Here is an 18,069-nt window from a genome sequence, read left to right as displayed (position 1 = left end):
CACACATTTTCAGTAATGTTTAGTAGCGCACTTGCCACAATATGATTGTTCTTGTATTTTTGGCTCCCGTCTCAATTAGAATCAGAAATTCTATATGACAAGATTTGAAACAATGATTTTTTGATGAACCAGAATTTGGATCCCCTGGATTTCTGAGTTGAGTTAAGATTTCTCTCCACCATAACTTTATGAAAAAGGAGCAATTAAATTTCTAATGAATCTTAAGGATGGGTGTTTCCCATCAAATTCTCTGTTGAACATAAGCCAACGTGGTACTAAATAGGAATAGAGCACGGGATGCTCTTCCAAATCCTGTTGAAGCACATGACGTTAGAGCAAAAGCACATTATGATTAGAGACAAGAACGAAAACATCCCACAAGGTATTCTAACCAATGCACAGGCAATAGATGTTGCTTCACATGGGATCGTAAGAGAATCCATTTTTTTCTGAGTTATATAATAACAAAATTCAAAGTAGTGATGGAATGTAAACCCTTCACCTAGAAATTATTCTTGCTCTGTTGAAAGTTATTCTAGGATTGCTATAATCCTGGTAAAGGTGAGCAATATTGTCACATATCTCACAAGTAGATCTTGATTGCCAAGAGAAATTTCTGATCATGCACATGCATGCATAGATTGGTCTGCATCAGCCTCCTTATACAAAGTACTGCACGTTCATATTGGTTGAGAGATCTGCACATGCGATTATGGACATGAGTTTATGCGGAAACCGCAGAAATATTTCTTTTTAAATACTCATCTGAAGTAGATTGACAGATTGTGTGGGGTGCCAGAAAAGTTTTTTGGTCCAGGCATTCTTTTATTCAGTTATCAGCTTTGCTGAATAAAAGACAAAATAAGAGCAAGCAATAGCTGGCACAAGAGATAACTTTAAACCCTTCAATGCAGGCATGTCAAACCTGCGGCCCTCCAGATGTTTTGGACTACAATTCCCATCTTCCCTAACCACTGGTCCTGCTAGCTAGGGATCATGGGAGTTGTAGGCCAAAACATCTGGAGGGCTGCAGGTTTGACATGCCTGCTTTAATGCATAAGAACCATTTTTAATTCCAAAGTATTGAACGAATTAGACCTTCACAGAAATCAGTTACACTTAATGATCACTCTTAGAGCTGTGAGTGTGCTGAGTTTTGCCCCCCTCCCCCCAAATAAATGACTACACATCTGATGAACAAATGTAAGAACCAATATCATTCCAAATGTGGATGTCAGAAATTTCCTATAGAATGTAGATAATTTGAGGCTAGCAGAAGTCCCATGTCCAAATGGACTGCCAGCGGAATATTGCAAACCAAAACTTCAATAAACCTTTAACAATTTAAAATTGTAGCCAAGTCTTCCAAATACTGTAGGTTAAAAATGGGATTGTGAGATATCAATGAATGATGGCTGAAGGAGGATCTGAATTGGCTTTCACTGTTTTCAATTTAGAATGATTAGGTGATCAGAACAGGAAAAGCCAGTACACTGAGTAGTAACATAACTGATTTTGAGAAACTGTTCCATTGTAGCAACTCCCATAACCCCTGATTATTGACCATGCTGGCTGGGACTGATGGTGGTTGTGTCTCGTTAGCCACAGCCAACTTAACCAATGCCCAGGAATGATTATAGTTGCAGACAAGTACTATCTGGAGGGTCACCGATTACCCCTGGTGTAACCCCGACAGTGATGTAAGAGGTAATTTAAAACAAGATTGGAAGAAAATGCTTGGAATTGCAATAAGTACTGCAGATGGATACAAAGGGCGGGTTTCAGCTAACAAGTTTTATCAGCAGAAGTGTCCAATTGGTGTGGCTCCCTCCAATGTGCCCCCCCCAATTGGTTCTGGGGGCAAGTTGAGAGATTTCCCCGGAACACTGCACGGGGTGGGGGTGGGGATGGGGATGGGGATGGGGGGTGTTGTTCCATCTAACAAGATGATACGCTTGTGCAAGTGGAAAGTTTTTAAGAATGCTATGTTGAATTCCACCAAAAAGCCTTACCAAAAGTAATTCTCCTTTGTTTTATATTCCCATGAAAGAAGATTCTATGTGTTTGGTATCTTAGGTAAAGGTAAAGGGACCCCTGACCATTAGGTCCAGTCGTGACCAACTCTGGGGTTGTGGCGCTCATCTCGCATTATTGGCCGAGGGAACCGGCGTACAGCTTCCAGGTCATGTGGCCAGCATGACAAAGCTGCTTCTGGCGAACCAGAGCAGCACACGGAAACGCCGGTATTTATCTACTTGCACTTTGACGTGCTTTCGAACTGCTAGGTTTGCAGGAGCTGGGACCGAGCAACGAGAGCTCACCCTGTCGCAGGAATTTGAACCGCCGACCTTCTGATCAGCAAGCCCTAGGTTCTGTGGTTTAACCGACAGCGCCATACCGCATTTGGTTATCTTATTTCTCCCTAAATTAATCTAATACATGAGGAGTTTGAGATGCAACTGATCTCGTACATACTTCATTCATAGGTGGTGGAAGTGCTCTAAGATGCAGGCATATTGAGATAACATACTAAAAGAATCAATGTGAGCAACATTTCATAGGCACTGAACTGCTGCTGTTTGTTATGTAAGATAGTTAGAAATATGAGAGGGGAATCCTAATGGTTATGGTTTGCCTAAATTCTGGTTTGCTGATGGCTGCTAAAATTGTAAATGCAATTCATATATTCTATGAAAGAGTTGAGTACTAAAATTTGGCCCCCTGCCTAAATGCCAAGTTACATAAACTGTGAAACACAGAGAAAACAAAAACAGAGGGAAAGTTTATTGTGGCGCCGATTTATTAATTTCTCCGCTTAAATATAACATTGACATAAATATTTATAACTGCTTTTCAGTTTTGTAATACCAATTCGAGCTTATTTTGATTTTTTTTTTTAAAAAAAGTAATTGCAATGGAAACATAGCCTGCAATTGCAACGGAAAGCATACTTTGTATTATTTTTCTTTATAATAAAAAGACATTTTTAAAGACTGTGAAACAGGAAGCTAATGCTTTGAATCTTACTACTGCCTTGAACTTGTTAGGTCAGTGGTGGGAAACCTATGGCCATCTAGATGTTATTGAAGTCTAACTCCCATAAGCTCCAGCCAGCGCGGCCAACTATCAGGGATGATGGGAAATGTAGTGCAGCAACACCTGGAGGGCCACAAGTCCCTCACCATTGCACTAAGTGGTCTTAAGCAAGCTACTGTGTTCCAGCCTTAGTCCTTCAGCTGTGCTATAGAGATGATAATACTGACCTACCTTGTAGAGTTGGAGTAAGGAATACTGAGAAAATGTATGTGTATGTCTATTGGTAAGCAGGCCAATGAGAAGATAAACTGGTCGGGTGAAGCAAGGGTTTTAGAAGTCTTGCAAGTGTCAAATTGGAATGCAAATAATAGAATCCAATTAAAACAGGTGGGGGGGATTGTTAAAGGTATACATTGCTTATTTTGTTGAAACAAATGAGGAGAAGGTTTGGATTTGTAACACAACATTTGACATTGCCCATGCTTTCATAATGTTCTTCCTCTTTCTTTCCTTAAGTTGAGCTCCCTGCTGTTCATATTGCCTGGTACTGAGTGAATAGCTCTCATCAAAGCTTCTGTAGGCCAGCAGCAAACTGTGTCAATGCCACACCAGAAAGAATAGGAGATGTGACCTTCTTGTGAAGGTGGGGAAGTTTCAAAAGTGAGCTGCTTGTTGCCATGGCAGCAGAGGACCATGTTCCCAGGTTTGTGTTCTCTCTCCAACCAGACAATGGGAAAGCTAGGTGTCATTTGTTCTCAATATTTCTTGGACTCATTCTTTTCTTATGAACATACCCCTTTCAGGCACACAATAGCCTTGAGAGACTTTCAGCATAACATTTGATAAGGGGATGATCTAATGATGAACCAGTTTTGCTTAACCATTAAAACACTCCCTTAAAGGTGTGAATGCAATTTTGGAAGACTGCTTTATGTAGCATTGCAATTCAGCCACTATTAGTTGGCAAGAGCTTATCAAATCTGCCCCCCCCCCATTTGAGCAATGGGAACTTAGATGTTCTGCAGCAACAGCACCCTGAAAGGTGCAGGCTAGTAATTTTCTGCAGTGTCAATTCTGCATCATATATATTGGAACATATATCTGAACATTGGAAAACACATTTTGAATTTATATAAAGCCAGGAATGAAATGGGATCTTGCCGGCTGCCCCCAATAAAATTATTAGCTATACCACTGACTAAGCTAGCAATGCTGATATTTTCCATTAAGACAGGAATGGAGAACCTCCAGGTCTCTGTAGACTCTCGACAGCCACACCTCCTTTCCAGCCCTGTATGCTCTTTGAGCATTTTTGTAGAAAGGAAAAATGTCCATAAACTCTAATAATGTTTCTTGCTTGCATGGATAGAAGACAGAGATGGGCATGTGGATATGTGTAGAAACTAGTCTACCATACAAAAGTGATATTCATGTTCATCGCTCCACCCACTTTTGCCTCTGGTCCCACCAATTGCTGGCATGTGGCCCTCAGAAGGTTTCCCAGAAGGGAATGTGGCCCTTGGGTTAAAAAAAGTTTCCCAGCCATACATTAAGATTCTCTCAACACATATTTGGTCTTTGTGACTAGGAAAAGGCTACTATGTTGTCTGAAATCTGCAGGTCCGGTTGCTATGGTCTCTATCCCTAATCCTGCATCAGAGAGAGAAGGGGAGTTGGTACACAGGAAGCTGACATATGCAGAGTCAAATTGATCTGCCTAGCTCAGAAATCTCAGTGCCCACTGACTGGCCAATGGCTGTCCAGAGATTCAGCTTGGGTCTTTCCTAACTCTATCTAGATATGCTGGACATTGGACCTGAGACTTCCTAAAAGGTAATGTGCATTAGGTGAAATATTTGGTTTGGACATGGACTGTGTAGGATTATCAGGCACTTTGTACCTTCAAAAGTTCTGTAGAGGTTATTCACTGTGGTTTTGTTTGTTTGTTTGTTTGTTTAAGTTAAGTTGCCTAAGCTGCAAACTTCTGCACATTTACTTGGGAGTAAGTCCCACCAAACTAGGTGAGATTTGTGCTTAAGGAGATGTGTACAGGTTCAGTAAGTTAAAATGGTTCTGACACTGCTGTGGCCTGTCTGGGCAGACATGTGCAATGCAGCTATTGCATAACAGTGCGGACAATATGCTGATTGCAGACGCAAAGCTCCCACAGTTGGGTATTTGCATTTATTCAACAAAACTGGTTCATCCCCTGTGGCGTGGGTGTGCCATGTGGCTTTAGACTGATTCATTGGCTTCTGCTGAGCTCGCAAAACCTATAACAACACTGTGAACCTAAACAAGCTTAACAGTCCTGGCTTCATCCTAAGGAGTTATGTTCCAGAGACAAAGCCCACACAGTCGCCGTGAAACTATGTCACACGAAAGACTGACACCTGGGTTTGTATTGACAAACAGCTTTTATATTTGTGGTTTTGAAAATGATCCTCATAGGACCCTTTTAATACTTGTAGCTCTCCACTGGTGGATGGGAGGGTGGCAGAGGGGGCCAAACAGTGACTCTGCACCCGAAAGGATTCGTTTACAGAGTTTGGCTTAATGACTTGATTCATAAGATGGGGGTCAAACCCTGCACTAGATTTCAGGTGATCAAAGCTATGGCTTAGGAGCTGCATGTGACTGCATGAGACCAAGTGCGCTACTCCTTGGAAGCGACCCAAAGGCTCATCTGGTCCAACCCCCACAAGGCAGGAACCACAACATAAGAGATCTGTGTTTGCCTCTTCCGCCTTGGAAGGAGTGGAAAACTGGTACAGCAATGGCTGCAGTTTTGTAATCTCAGTGGAGGCCTCAACTGAAACATCTCCAACAGTTGCACATGAGGCTATGGAAGAAGATGGGAATTCAACAGTTTGGCCAGGGAAGGTGGAATGACAGAAAAGAGGAATATGCAAGGATTGTGTGTGGCGGGGGTGGGGGTGGGGTGGTGATGAAAGTTTTCAGAGATGGAGAGAGAAAAGAGAAGTGTTAGCTTGGTGATCTGATAACACTGTTATGCTGCCTTTAGCCTCAAGAACTTTGCTGTGACCTTATAGTCTAGAAGTGCCACAGTTGTGGAGTGCAGCAATAATGTAGGGCAAGAACCTGCCCATTACTCCCCTTGCTAGCCATGATTGTAGACAGCCACAAAGTAAAGAACACCATTTTCTGATACAGGTTTATATGGGATTTTGATTTAAAGTATTTAAAGCAGTCTACATGATGTACAAGTGCATTTGTACCAAAAAGTCACTTTATATTAGTTTCCTTTAGAACCTACCAGCGCGTCCAGACATACACATGTACCCTCAACTTTCATCCTTTTCCCCCTCTGGATGTAGATACTGGTTTTCTTTCGGCTGCCAACTTTGTAACTCCACAGTTTGCTTTCCATTAGAAAGGAAAAGGTAATGAAGTCCCTTTACACAATGTTGCTGTCATTCAGCTAATGTCCATAGTGCAGGCATGGTGGCCTCTGTAGGAGTGGAGTTCCATAGCAGAACATGTAGTTCCTTAGGACTATACGGCCATCTTCTTTTGGGAAACAGAGTACTTTCTTCCAGGGTTGATGGATGGATTTCTGCGGATTAGGCAACATTTTATAATATACTGCTGAACATTCCCTGGAAGGAGGCAGGGTTATCCAGCTAATTGTAACCTGCTCCTCAGTCTCTTGTGCTCCTCCTACGCAGCTGCATTGTTCCCTCTTTTTATTTATTTGTTCTTTGGACAATATCACCAGGCAAAGGAAGCTCCACAGTTCCGTGTTATTTGAAAATTCCTTTTTAAAGTTAGAGGAATGAGTTCTGCTGGGTGAGCAGAAGAGCTCGCTATCCCTGTGGGAAATGTAGTCTCCTCCATAGTGCTTTGCAGAATTAATTAAATAAAAGCCATGCAGTTGAACTACAGTTCCCAGAATGCCCAAGCCCTGGAGCACTGTGCCAGTTTTGCTTTCCCCCCTCTGACTCACACTGTCTCAAGTTTGGTCCACCCACTCTGCCCTCTTGGGTGCTTTGCACGTGTGAATGTCCACGGTGTCCTCGCACTCCTTGCAGCGGACAGCGCAGCACCAGTGGAATTTGCACTCGCATTTGGTGACTCGCCGCACGCGGGTGGTGTCATAGCCTCGGCCACAGCACATGACCTCGCATCCATCGGTCCCACGCGAGACCTTGTTGCACACTCGTCCGGCTGTCCCTAATGAACCTGTAAAAAAAATAGAAGAATACTTTCATTGGCTTTTGCATGAGATTTGCTGATGAAGAGCGAAAATCTGGAAACCTTATATACTCAGCTTATGTCAACTTGAGTTATGGGCTCCCTTCCACAGTGTACATGGCGGCAAATTCTACAAGTGCTTATCTGAAGCAGTGCAACCTAAAGCATCTGAAAAATACATTTGACTTGTATAGGTTGCCCTTGACTGATAGGGAAGGGCTGTAGCTCAGTGCCAGAGCATCTGCATTGCATACAGAAGGTCTCTGCTTCAGTCCCTGGCATCTGGGGGTGGGGCTAGGAAAGCCCCCGGTCTGAAACTCTGGAGAGCCACTCCCAGTCATTGTAGGCAATACTGAGCCGGCTAGATCCAATGGTTTGGCTTAGCATAAGGCAGTTTCCTATATTCCTGGGAATGAATATATGCCCAGTCTTAATAATGTGCTACAACAATAATAAACTGGCTTGGGCAAGGCAGGAAATGCACCAGGGCCAGCTTTAACATTAGGCAGTGTGAGGCAGCTGTCCCAAGTGGCAGATGCTGCGGGCCATGAGGGGGCACTGGCAAGAGACACCCAGATATTCCTCCTGAACCCCTGCCTGCCATGCTGCTGTGTGTGCTATTCACACATAACCCTGTGCACTCCCTAAACTAGCCTGCTGTCATGAAATGTGGGGGAGCATGCTATTCTCCCCCCCCCCATGTTGAAGATGTCCTGGGCATTTGTGATTAGAATAAAATTGCTGGTCCCCCATGAGAGAAGGACAGCTAGCGAGTAAGGGCACAGAAAGCCTCCTGTTTGGTCAAAGGAGCCATTTACCTGCAGACTTGTCCATCAGGCAGTAATCAGGTGAATTCTCAAAATACACAAGGTCCGTTTTGGTGGGTTTGCGGAAGTTTTTATTGGCCACAGTAAAGCCAGTGCCATCCTGGTTCATAGTTACTTGGATGGCACCGTTATATTTCTTCCGGAGGTAGTCTCCTGTTTTGCGGAAGTCTGACATTGCCAGCCAGCAAGTCCTTAAGGTGCAGGAGCCGCTGACACCGTGGCATTTGCATTCGAGTTTCAGGAAACGCTTCACAGCCTGGAACAGAAGAGACAGCATCAACCCTATGAATGACCCTACATGTTCCCATTATGGGCAAAAACTGCTTTAATAATGCTCCTTTTGCCTTGCTTACCTCTCCTATGTTTCCATTTAGGGGATTTTCACTAGTTATAGAAAAGACCCGCCAGCCCTATGAACAATACCTGCAGCTCTTCTTTTGTCAAAATCCTTGGACTAGTCTATTAGAGCCAAGATTCATCCCAACTGGAAGCAAATCTAAGGAACCCTGATTGAAAATGCTTGTGCTGAAATGGATAACTATCACTGCATGAATGGAGGCAAATTTTCTGTAATGATGCTACAGAGTCACGACTTTTGGGCTAAAAAAAAAAATGCCAGCTTGACAGAACAGAAATTGATTGTATTTATATGCAGGCATGGAAGGGATTCAACTAATGAAAGCCATCAGTGGAAGCCAATGCAACAGGGCTTCTCCCCTCCCTCTGCATTGACACGTGTGTGTGTGTGTGTGTGTGTGTAGAATCCCCCAGAACAGCATCACAGTGGGGGAGGGGGGGGAAATCATTTTGTCAGGCAAGCTGAAATGCTTGTACTGGCAGAATGTCTGACACAGCACAATGTCAAATCCCTCCTTGGGTGGCTGAGTATGGCATGATTTCCCCATCCCTACCTTTTGCCAAGCTGGCTGGGACCGATAGAAGTCCAACAACAGGTTAACCACCCCTGGTTTAAACTCTTCTTAGGCCCTCTAGATGTTATTGGACTGCAGTTCTCATCAGCCATAGCCAGCAAAGCCAATGGCCAGGAATGATGGCAGCTAGTCTCACAACATCTGGAGGGCCACAGACTCCCATCCATTGGCTTATTATGATTAGGAAGCCTGGTCTAAATGCAGGGAAGGGAGTTCCTGCTGAATGAGGCCTTGTTCTTGTCCAAAGAACTAGAGCATGGGTAGGCAACCTAAGGCCCGGGGACTGGATCCGGCATGGGTAGGCAACCTGAGGCCTGGGGGCCGGATCCCGCCCAATCACCTTCTAAATCCGGTCTGCGGACGGTCTGGCAATCAACGTGTTTTTACATGAGTAGAATGTGTCCTTTTATTTAAAATGCATCTCTGAGTTTTTTGTGGGGCACAGGAATTTGTTCTCCCCCCCCCAAAAAAAAATAGTCCGGCCCCCCACAAGGTCTGAGGGACAGTGGCCCGGCCCCCCTGCTGAAAAAGTTTGCTGACCCCTGACTAGAGCCCCACTAACAAAACTCCAGGTCTCTCTCTCCGATGATTAAATCTGAAATGTCTGTGTTTTCCACCGGCTGAGATCTGTAGCACAGAAAGGGCTCTGGGTGGTTTGATTCAAAATTATTAGCCGGCACCATCAGTGGGGTGACACAGACAGGGTGGGGTTGCTCACCTGCCTTCTCATCACTACATCTTGCTGCCAGTTCCTGAGAGGGTGAGTTGTGGGATTCTCAGCACCATGTGCCTAGGGTGGTGGAACCAATCTTATGCTTTTGCTGCTGCGCCCAAACCAAACTTGACTCCCCTTCTGCTTGTCCCTCCGGCTGTCAGGAACTGGCAGCAATGCTCAGTGTTAGGAAGGCAGATAAGCAACCCCGCTCCATCTCGGGCCCCCTACCAACCACAACTGAATTGAACCATACAGGACGACTCATATCAGCCACTGCCAAGCTGCTAAGAATTCATGCTACTAACCGTTCTGCCACAGCGGTTGTTGTGCAGATTCATCAGGGCCCGGGCATCCTTCACTGTCTTCTCTTTGGCATCCACAAATTCCTTTGCAAATTTGATCCCATAGTTGATGTTGTCACTGCATCCCCCCCAGTCAAACTCCCCTCTTTCATCCTTAGAGCGGCCCCGCTTGTGGGGATCACAACTGCAGGCTTTGAGCTCACCTTGGCTGCAAGCCCGGGTGATGGCATATACAACTCCAGCGGAGGAGATTGCATAGACAAAGGCAGCTTCCCTGCTACCTGCCAAATGGGTGGGAAACAAGAAACAAGAATAGTGAGCCAGGAGTCAGAAGCTAAGTGGTTTTGTACACTGCCTGGAGATCTTTGGATAAAAGGCGGTATATAAATTACAATAACATCACTGATTCGGATCAATTTCCAAGTACTTTGCTTAAGATCAAAGTCTTTGATATACCCTTTCTTTTCTTTTTTAAAATACACTTAGAATAGTGCAGTCAACCGAGCACAGTGAGATCATTACTTCCAGGTTTTTTCCTTAAGAAATCTTACAAATTGGAATCCGCCATTTGCCATTGCTCTCTTATAACAAAAGCCGCTGGAATTAACTTTCAATGTGAAGTTGAAGTATATATATATATGGAACCGCTTGCCTTCTCTTTCTCCATTCTGAACTGATTTTGTAATCTTATTTTAATCTAGTCTATGTGCATTCATGATATTTAGCAATCTTCACTAATCACAGCTATCTTTTCAACGTTTTTTCTCCCTTCTTATTTTTCACATCTGCACATATTTAGCAATTCAGAGAGAGTATGCAAATATTTCAGAATTGAAGTACAGCATTGAATCATAGAGAACAGTCTACTTATTATAAGGAGAGTCTGGGCTTTTTACTATGGAGGCAGTCTAAGCCATAAGGTTTATGGAACTCCTAGATGTCTGTTGCATGGGGAGCAGTGCTGGTCATTTGAGGAGCCAAAACATCATTGATCTATTGGTAATTACATGCATTATTGTTATTTAAAATGAAATTAAGCAAATAAAGCATGCATAGTAGTAACCATGAAAGACAACAGTAAAATATCAGATGCTTATTTCATCGGCTATTTGATTGGCATCCCAAGCCTAGCAAGGATAACAATGAAACTATGTTAACCATTGTAGAGGAGATATTCTGGGGGGTGCAACACAACTTTATGTGACACAAAGGATCCTGGTAAGGCTCACTTGCTACCTTGATAAGCCATGGATTCACTATTGATGATGCACAAAACAAGGCATACAAAGTCAAAACAAGGCATACAAATAATCCTTAGATCATTTTCTTGTTTTGAGCAGGGATTGGAGTTGGGTAAATTCAATGCATCTTAAAAAGCAGAGACATCACCTTGCTGACAAAGGTCCATATAGTTAAAGCTATGGTTTTCCCAGTAGTGATGTATGGAAGTGAGAGCTGGACCATAAAGAAGGCTGATCGCCAAAGAATTGATGCTTTTGAATTAAGGTGCTGGAGGAGACTCTTGAGAGTCCCATGGACTGCAAGAAGATCAAACCTATCCATTCTGAAGGAAATCAGCCCTGAGTGCTCACTGGAAGGACAGATCCTGAAGCTGAGGCTACAATACTTTGTCCACCTCGTGAGAAGAGAAGACTCCCTGGAAAAGACCCTGATGCTGGGAAAGATTGAGGGCACTAGGAGAAGGGGACGACAGAGGATGAGATGGTTGGACAGTGTTCTCGAAGCTACGAACATGAGTTTGACCAAACTGCGGGAGGCAGCGGAAGACAGGAGTGCCTGGCGTGCTCTGGTCCATGGGGTCACGAAGATTCGGACACGACTAAACGACAACAACAAATTCAATGCTCAAGCAACAGTGAAGGTCCTGCTGAAGAGGATGCCATGAAAATGGACTTCTTGGAGGTAAACTGTCTTGGAGAAGCAGCCTGGAAGACAAGGGTGTAGGGCCCTAATGAAGAAGATGAGCAATTTCAGTATTGTTTTTAATTTTCTTTGGAGAGTCTGTCTGATCCTCTGTCTTCCTGCCTTCATCTCCACAATGTGCCAAGGTTTGGACATTTTGGGACATCCTTGTTCACATGCTTGCATGCATCTGTAGAAATTATTCTTTCTGGTTCCACACCTCTCTCCTTGTACCCCCTGAGTCTGAACAGCACGATCCTCCCATCATATCTGGGTGGCTGTTGTCTTTTTTGGATAAATGCATATACAGTACTGCTCCTTCCAGAAGCTGTAAATCGCCTGGCAAGTCCCCACACAGTGCAGGATGCTGCCTGGTATTTTATAGTTCTGCTTCGAGTTCGCATCTGTTTTATAATGGCCATAAAAAAAGCTGCAAATCAAAACCACACTGTTGCGTTCCTCAGACGCAGCCTTCGGATAACAGCTTCAAAGCCAGTGGTGCAATCTAGCATCCTTCAGCAGAGGCTGGAGAGGCAAATGGCAGTTCTGTTTTCTAGAAACAGGGACCAAAGGTAAGATCAGCCAGGCAGTGCCTGGCTTTTACTGATTGAATGGATTGTAGGATTTAACTTAAGACAAGGTTCCATTAAACATATTCAAATGCATATCTTATGCTGAAGCAGCATGCCTATCACCACAAATATTCCCTGCTAGTGACTAGGTGAGATGTATGGCATATCCAATAACATCTTGTACCACACAGGGCCTAGAGCTTACTGATCAGAAGGTCGGCGGTTCGAATCCCTGCAACGGGGTGAGCTCCCGTTGCTCGGTCCCAGCTCCTGCCAACCTAGCAGTTCGAAAGCACGTCAAAGTGCAAGTAGATAAATAGGGACCGCTACAGCGGGAAGGTAAACGGCGTTTCCGTGTGCTGCTCTGGTTCGCCAGAAGTGGTTTTGTCATGCTGGCCACATGACCTGGAAGCTGTACACCGGCTCCCTCGGCCAATAATGCGAGATGAGCGCGCAACCCCAGAGGCGGTCATGACTGGACCTAATGGTCAGGGGTCCCTTTACCTTTTTACTATACTATACTGTACTATATTTAAAGAAAGTTAAGCTCAAACATGGAAGCAAAATAGACTACAGTACTACAGATGCAAAACTGTTTTGTTAATGGACTACCTGACTACAATCAAATTTGCAATGAGAAGGCAGGCTCCTGCCAAATATTAACACTTTGTGCACTAGATGTAAGTAGGCTGAGATGCTTATCTGGTAGGCAAACTTACTGATTTGGTGTTAGCCTATATCAGTCTGACATCACACAACATTATGGTAAAAGGCATTATGGAGATGTGAATCTTGTCCCCGCACTATTTTCTTTGTAAAAGTCAAGGTGTTCATGCACTTTCCTATACTTGTATGTAGACTGAGAAGAACATTGGGGTAGTGCACAAAACCACTTCTATACTTTCCTGACACTAAACACTGACTTTCTCCCTCTGCAAGCATGCTTCCCCGTGTATCATTTAAAACAAGTGTTTGTAACATTTGGGGCAGGGCTGAAACACATCTGTCGGCACAGCCAGTGCAGGGCAGACTGGAGCTTTTAAGCCCTGGTGTGTGAGGCCTTCCACAGGGGTGCGTTTTACTCCCTGACCACAGTCCCTTTTTGAGAGGAAGGTCAAAGCTGTGGCTTGGCCTTTTGCACTATGCAGGGGGACTACAAACTTTGCCCCAGCAGCTGATTCCCAGCCAGCTCCCGCTAGCCAAATATTTATATATCCTGTTACAGTTTACTTTCAAGCTCATGCTTCCAGAGGTGTTCTCTCCTATTCTGAAGTGGCTACTTCCCAGCACAGTGACATATCCTATTACTGTTTGCTTAGTACACAGGGGAAGCCAAGACATCATGCAGGGTAATTTAGGCCTTGCTCTGTCCACAGCGATTAGCAAAAGATTCTTCCTTCCTTCCTGGACAAAGCTAAATGCTATGCCTGCAGACTTGTCTCGTAAATGTGAGTCTGTCCCCGTCAGGTATAAAGCCAGGAGTTCTAAGAAACTCCCAAACTCTCCCCCTCTGCCTCTCCACCCCATCCTCTCTGTACCAGTATACAATTGCATGTATGTGTGCATGTCGCCACACCTCAAAAAGGTTCAGTTGGAAAAGGTTCAGAAAAGGGGAACCGAAATCATCAAGGAGATGGAGCAACACAGAAAGACTGCAGGCCATGATGGACGCAATAACGGTTGGAGGCAACATTATTGCTAAATATCAGTTGCTGGAAATCACAGGAGGGGAGAGGGCTCTTGTGTTTGGGTTCTGTTTGAGAGTTTCACGCAGGCAGCTGGTTGGCCACTGTGAGAACAGGAGGCTGGACTTGATGGGCCATTGGTCTAATCCAGAAGGATCTTCTTATGCTCTCATGTTCGTAAGTGCTATTTCCATGTGGGGACCTTTCTTTCTGAATTGGCGCACATAAGCTGTGAAATTACACTACGGATATTGCCAACCTCAAGTCCTTGCAAAGTCCTTGCTTCCATAAATCTTAAATTCAAAATAAGAAGTAAGTGGTCCATTTTATTTGCTTCTGTTTCCCGAAGCCTGGAAAGGTGCTAAAGCCACAGCATTCGAGATTTTCAGTAAAACTATTTTACAGTGAACCTGCCTAGACAATAAACAGCTTGGTAAAAAGTTTGTTGCAGATCTCTTATTAAATGACAGCGGGGGGTGGTGGCGGCTATAATTAAGATGAGCAGCATTGTGCCTGCCACTTTCCCTCCATATTTGTGTTCACCAGAAACTGGTATCCAGAGGCATACTCCCTCCAAAAGTGGAGATATACCATAGCCATCATAGCTAGTAGACCTGATAGCATTATCCTTCAGGAATTTGTCTAATAATCTTTTAAAAGGCTAAGGATTAAACCCTACACAAATCCAGAGTGGAGTCCCTAAAACAGTTTGATGGCACCTTGTATGCCTCCTTCCAGCAACCCCTGCAACCAAGCTGGTGCCAAACATGTTGTTTTGCTTTCCTTTGGACCACATCAGCGAGGCCAAAAGGGGAGTCTTGTTGTCTGGGCAGACCAGAACCTCCATGCACATTGCCCAAGCTTGTGGCCCAGAGAGATAATGCAGCAGTTTGGCTTCACTCCTGGAGTAGGGTTGCCATACTTCTAGAATTTCCCAGACATACCCAGGATTCAGCCATCAGGAACAGCATCCGGGCGGAAATGGCTGAAACCTCCAGGAAAATCTGGACGTATGGCAACCCATGTCAGAGGTGCCGATTTTGGCAAATTCTGAAAAAGTAGCTCCAAAACTTTATTTTAATGAGATTTTGCAAAAGAAGCTCAAAAATCTTTGTGTTTGGGTTTTCACTTTCTGAAATATGGCAGCGCTACCCTGGAGACACTCTCCATTGTCTCTCGAGACAGGCGGATGCCAGCAACATGCAGGGAGTCAGTGTAAGATGCCTCATAGGAATAATTAATAAAGAAAGCATGGAGAGACAGGCAACATTGACTTCTTTTTTTTTCCAAACGAGAACATCATCATCGCAGGTCAAAGATTCCTATGCTGCACCATTCAGTGGGGCTCTCTGCAAAAAGGCGAGCTGCTCTGGGGACTTACTTCGTAGCATGACCCTGCCAAAGACTGTGTGGTCTCTGTCCAAAGTGCTGCAGTTCCAGCGGTGGTGACGGAATTGGTGCTGGCATTCCCGGATCCACTCCTTTGCTCCCTCCCCAACAGACTGCATAATGTCTGGGTAGCTCTGGCACAGCTGCCGCTGCTTATTGACCAGTCCAGGGATGTTATCGCAGATCACCCTTGCCCCCAGGGCCCCAATGTACCTGCAGGGAGAGAGAAAGGAACCCTGTAAAAAGAGCAGGACACAACTGCCAACTGGTTCAAAGTCTAGCAGCTACTGGTGGGTAGAAGGGGGGGGGCAGCTGGGTCAACCCTCACATTTCTTCCAAGTGGCAGTTTCCTATTTTCTCACTTTGGCACAAGCGCTTACTTAGGACTGCTTCACACTGTTAATTTATGTATTTGTTTCTAATGATTGATGTCCTGTTTAAACAAATAGATTATATTTCTCATATATATAAATGTGTGTGTGAGAGAGAGAGAAATTAAAATATGCTAAGAATACAAATAAATGTGTTCTAAATTATTATATTTTCATTTTTAAAAATAAAAATGTATAGACTGCAATTTACAGAGAATATAAAATATTCAGCAAAAAATGTTTGTATAGACTGCTTAATCACCCATAACCTCTATGCAATTTACAGATAATATAAACTATTCAGTAAAAAATGTTTGTAAAAATTGAACATTAAAAACAATCTAACTTAAATATTTGTCAAAATCTAAGTAAAACCAGCAGTTGCTTAAAATGTACATCACCATCACCATAAACCATACATAATAAAGTTACGTATCCGGATGGGCTTGCCCAAACAAAGAAGTATTTAGCAGGCACCAGAAACAAAGCAGTGAATATTAATAGTTATTAATTAATCATTTTTATTTTTATTTTTAATCTATATCCCACCCTTCTTTAACAAAGCTCAGTGTGGCACACATGATTTTCCTCGTCCCCATTTTATATTCACAACAACCCTGTGAGGTAGGTTAAGCTAAGAGACAGTGACTAGCCCAAGATGAGCTGCATAACTGAGTGGGGATTTGAACCCTTGTTTCCCCGGTCCTACTCCAACTCTGCCTGTTGTTGTTGTTGTTTGGAGTAACGTATGACAATCTTGAAAGATAGTCTATTGTTATCCTGGGGTGTTACCTTTTTAAGGGAAGTGCAGTGGGCTGGGGGCTGTGAAGCCAATTATGGCAGCAATGCAATTAATTAAGGACTGGTGCAAATGGAGGGATAAGGACCCAGGGGGAGAACTGAAGGGAAGACATTGTCTTCATGCCAGGTCCACCTGCAAATGAACAGCCACTCTACCCACTGAGAAACAACAGAGAACAACAGGGCCTCTCCAGGCTTCATTAAATCATCACATCTACCAGCAACAATAGACCTGTTTTCTGATGTTAGTTAGGTTTACTTATTTATTTGGAGTATTTCTTTCCCCCACTGTAAAAGCCTGACACCTAGATCCCTAGCTAACAGGACCAGTGGTCAGGGCAGATGGGAATTGTAGTCCAAAACATCCAGAGGGCCGAAGTTTGGGGATGCCTGGCTTAAAAGATAGGCATAGATACTCATAGTTTTGTAGGAGTAAAAACTGCACCATGTTCCAACTTGGATTTGAGTTGCCAGCATGCCGGTCTTACTCTAAAACTCCAGACAGACCCGTGTGTGTGTGTGTGTGTGTGTGTGTGTGTGTGTGTGCAGTCAATACAGGGACAGGGCATTGCTGAGCCATCAGGGTGCTGCTTTGGGTCAAACAAAATTATCCCAAAATGCCCTGGCTTAAAAGGACCTGCAACATTTTGCTGAATTAATGGTGTTAGGAGCCAGGCAAGTTGAAGAGCAAGATTTCACAGCAGCACTAAAAGGCAGAGCAGCAAGATTTCAAAGATGTCATTTGGTGTTTGAAGATTCCTGGTACATTCTGCAAATGCAGTTCTGGTGCCAGCTTGAGGAATTCCAAACCCATGAACCATTCATACCAAAACAAAACACTTTAAAGCACTTTCTTGTACAAGAACTTGTTTTTAGCTGGAGCCTATAGGACAAAAGGCTAAATTCTTTAAAAAGAAAGAAAAAGTTATTGTATAATTCCAGAGAGTGAAACACCAACTATCATGAGACCCGCTGCAGGTTATTATTGTACTACTCAATTACACTTGCCTAGTCAGAATTTTGTAGATGGGGTTAATTATTACAGTATTGGCCCGAATATAAGACACACCCACAAATAAGCCGCACCTTTAAAATTCAAGGCTTATTTGTGGGTCCCGGCACTACTGCCCTGAACAGGGATGGGGGGCAGCTGGCAGTAGCGCTCAGTGCCCTGCTCCCCAAGTCGGTGCTGGCACTTGCTTTTGAGCGTGCTGCGTGCCCACCTCCTGGCACTCCCAGCACTACCTCCCCAAGCCGGCGCTGGGGGAGGCTTGGAACGGTGGGTGGGCTGTACACAATTG

The 18,069-nt window shown here is 44.1% G+C and overlaps 1 protein-coding gene across 1 annotated transcript in view; it reads right to left on the bottom strand.

Moving 5' to 3' along the window:
- Positions 1–2,778: 2,778 nt before the first annotated feature.
- Positions 2,779–18,069, bottom strand: part of WNT2B (Wnt family member 2B) — a 48,579-nt gene continuing 33,288 nt past the window's right edge. Inside the window, exons 2-5 of the mRNA XM_035123782.3 lie at positions 15,589–15,809; positions 10,031–10,308; positions 8,070–8,334; positions 2,779–7,239 (exon numbers count right to left, since the gene is read on the bottom strand). Of these exons, the coding sequence (XP_034979673.2) occupies positions 7,010–7,239; positions 8,070–8,334; positions 10,031–10,308; positions 15,589–15,809 (994 nt within the window). The 3' untranslated portion in view covers positions 2,779–7,009. The remainder of the gene's footprint in view (positions 7,240–8,069; positions 8,335–10,030; positions 10,309–15,588; positions 15,810–18,069) is intronic.

The sequence above is a fragment of the Zootoca vivipara genome, chromosome 7 (genome assembly GCF_965207765.1).
Source record: "Zootoca vivipara chromosome 7, rZooViv2.hap1.1, whole genome shotgun sequence".
Classification (NCBI taxonomy): domain Eukaryota; kingdom Metazoa; phylum Chordata; class Lepidosauria; order Squamata; family Lacertidae; genus Zootoca; species Zootoca vivipara.
The sequence above is the reverse complement of the archived record's forward strand: the minus strand, read 5'-3'. Positions and strand labels throughout refer to the sequence as shown.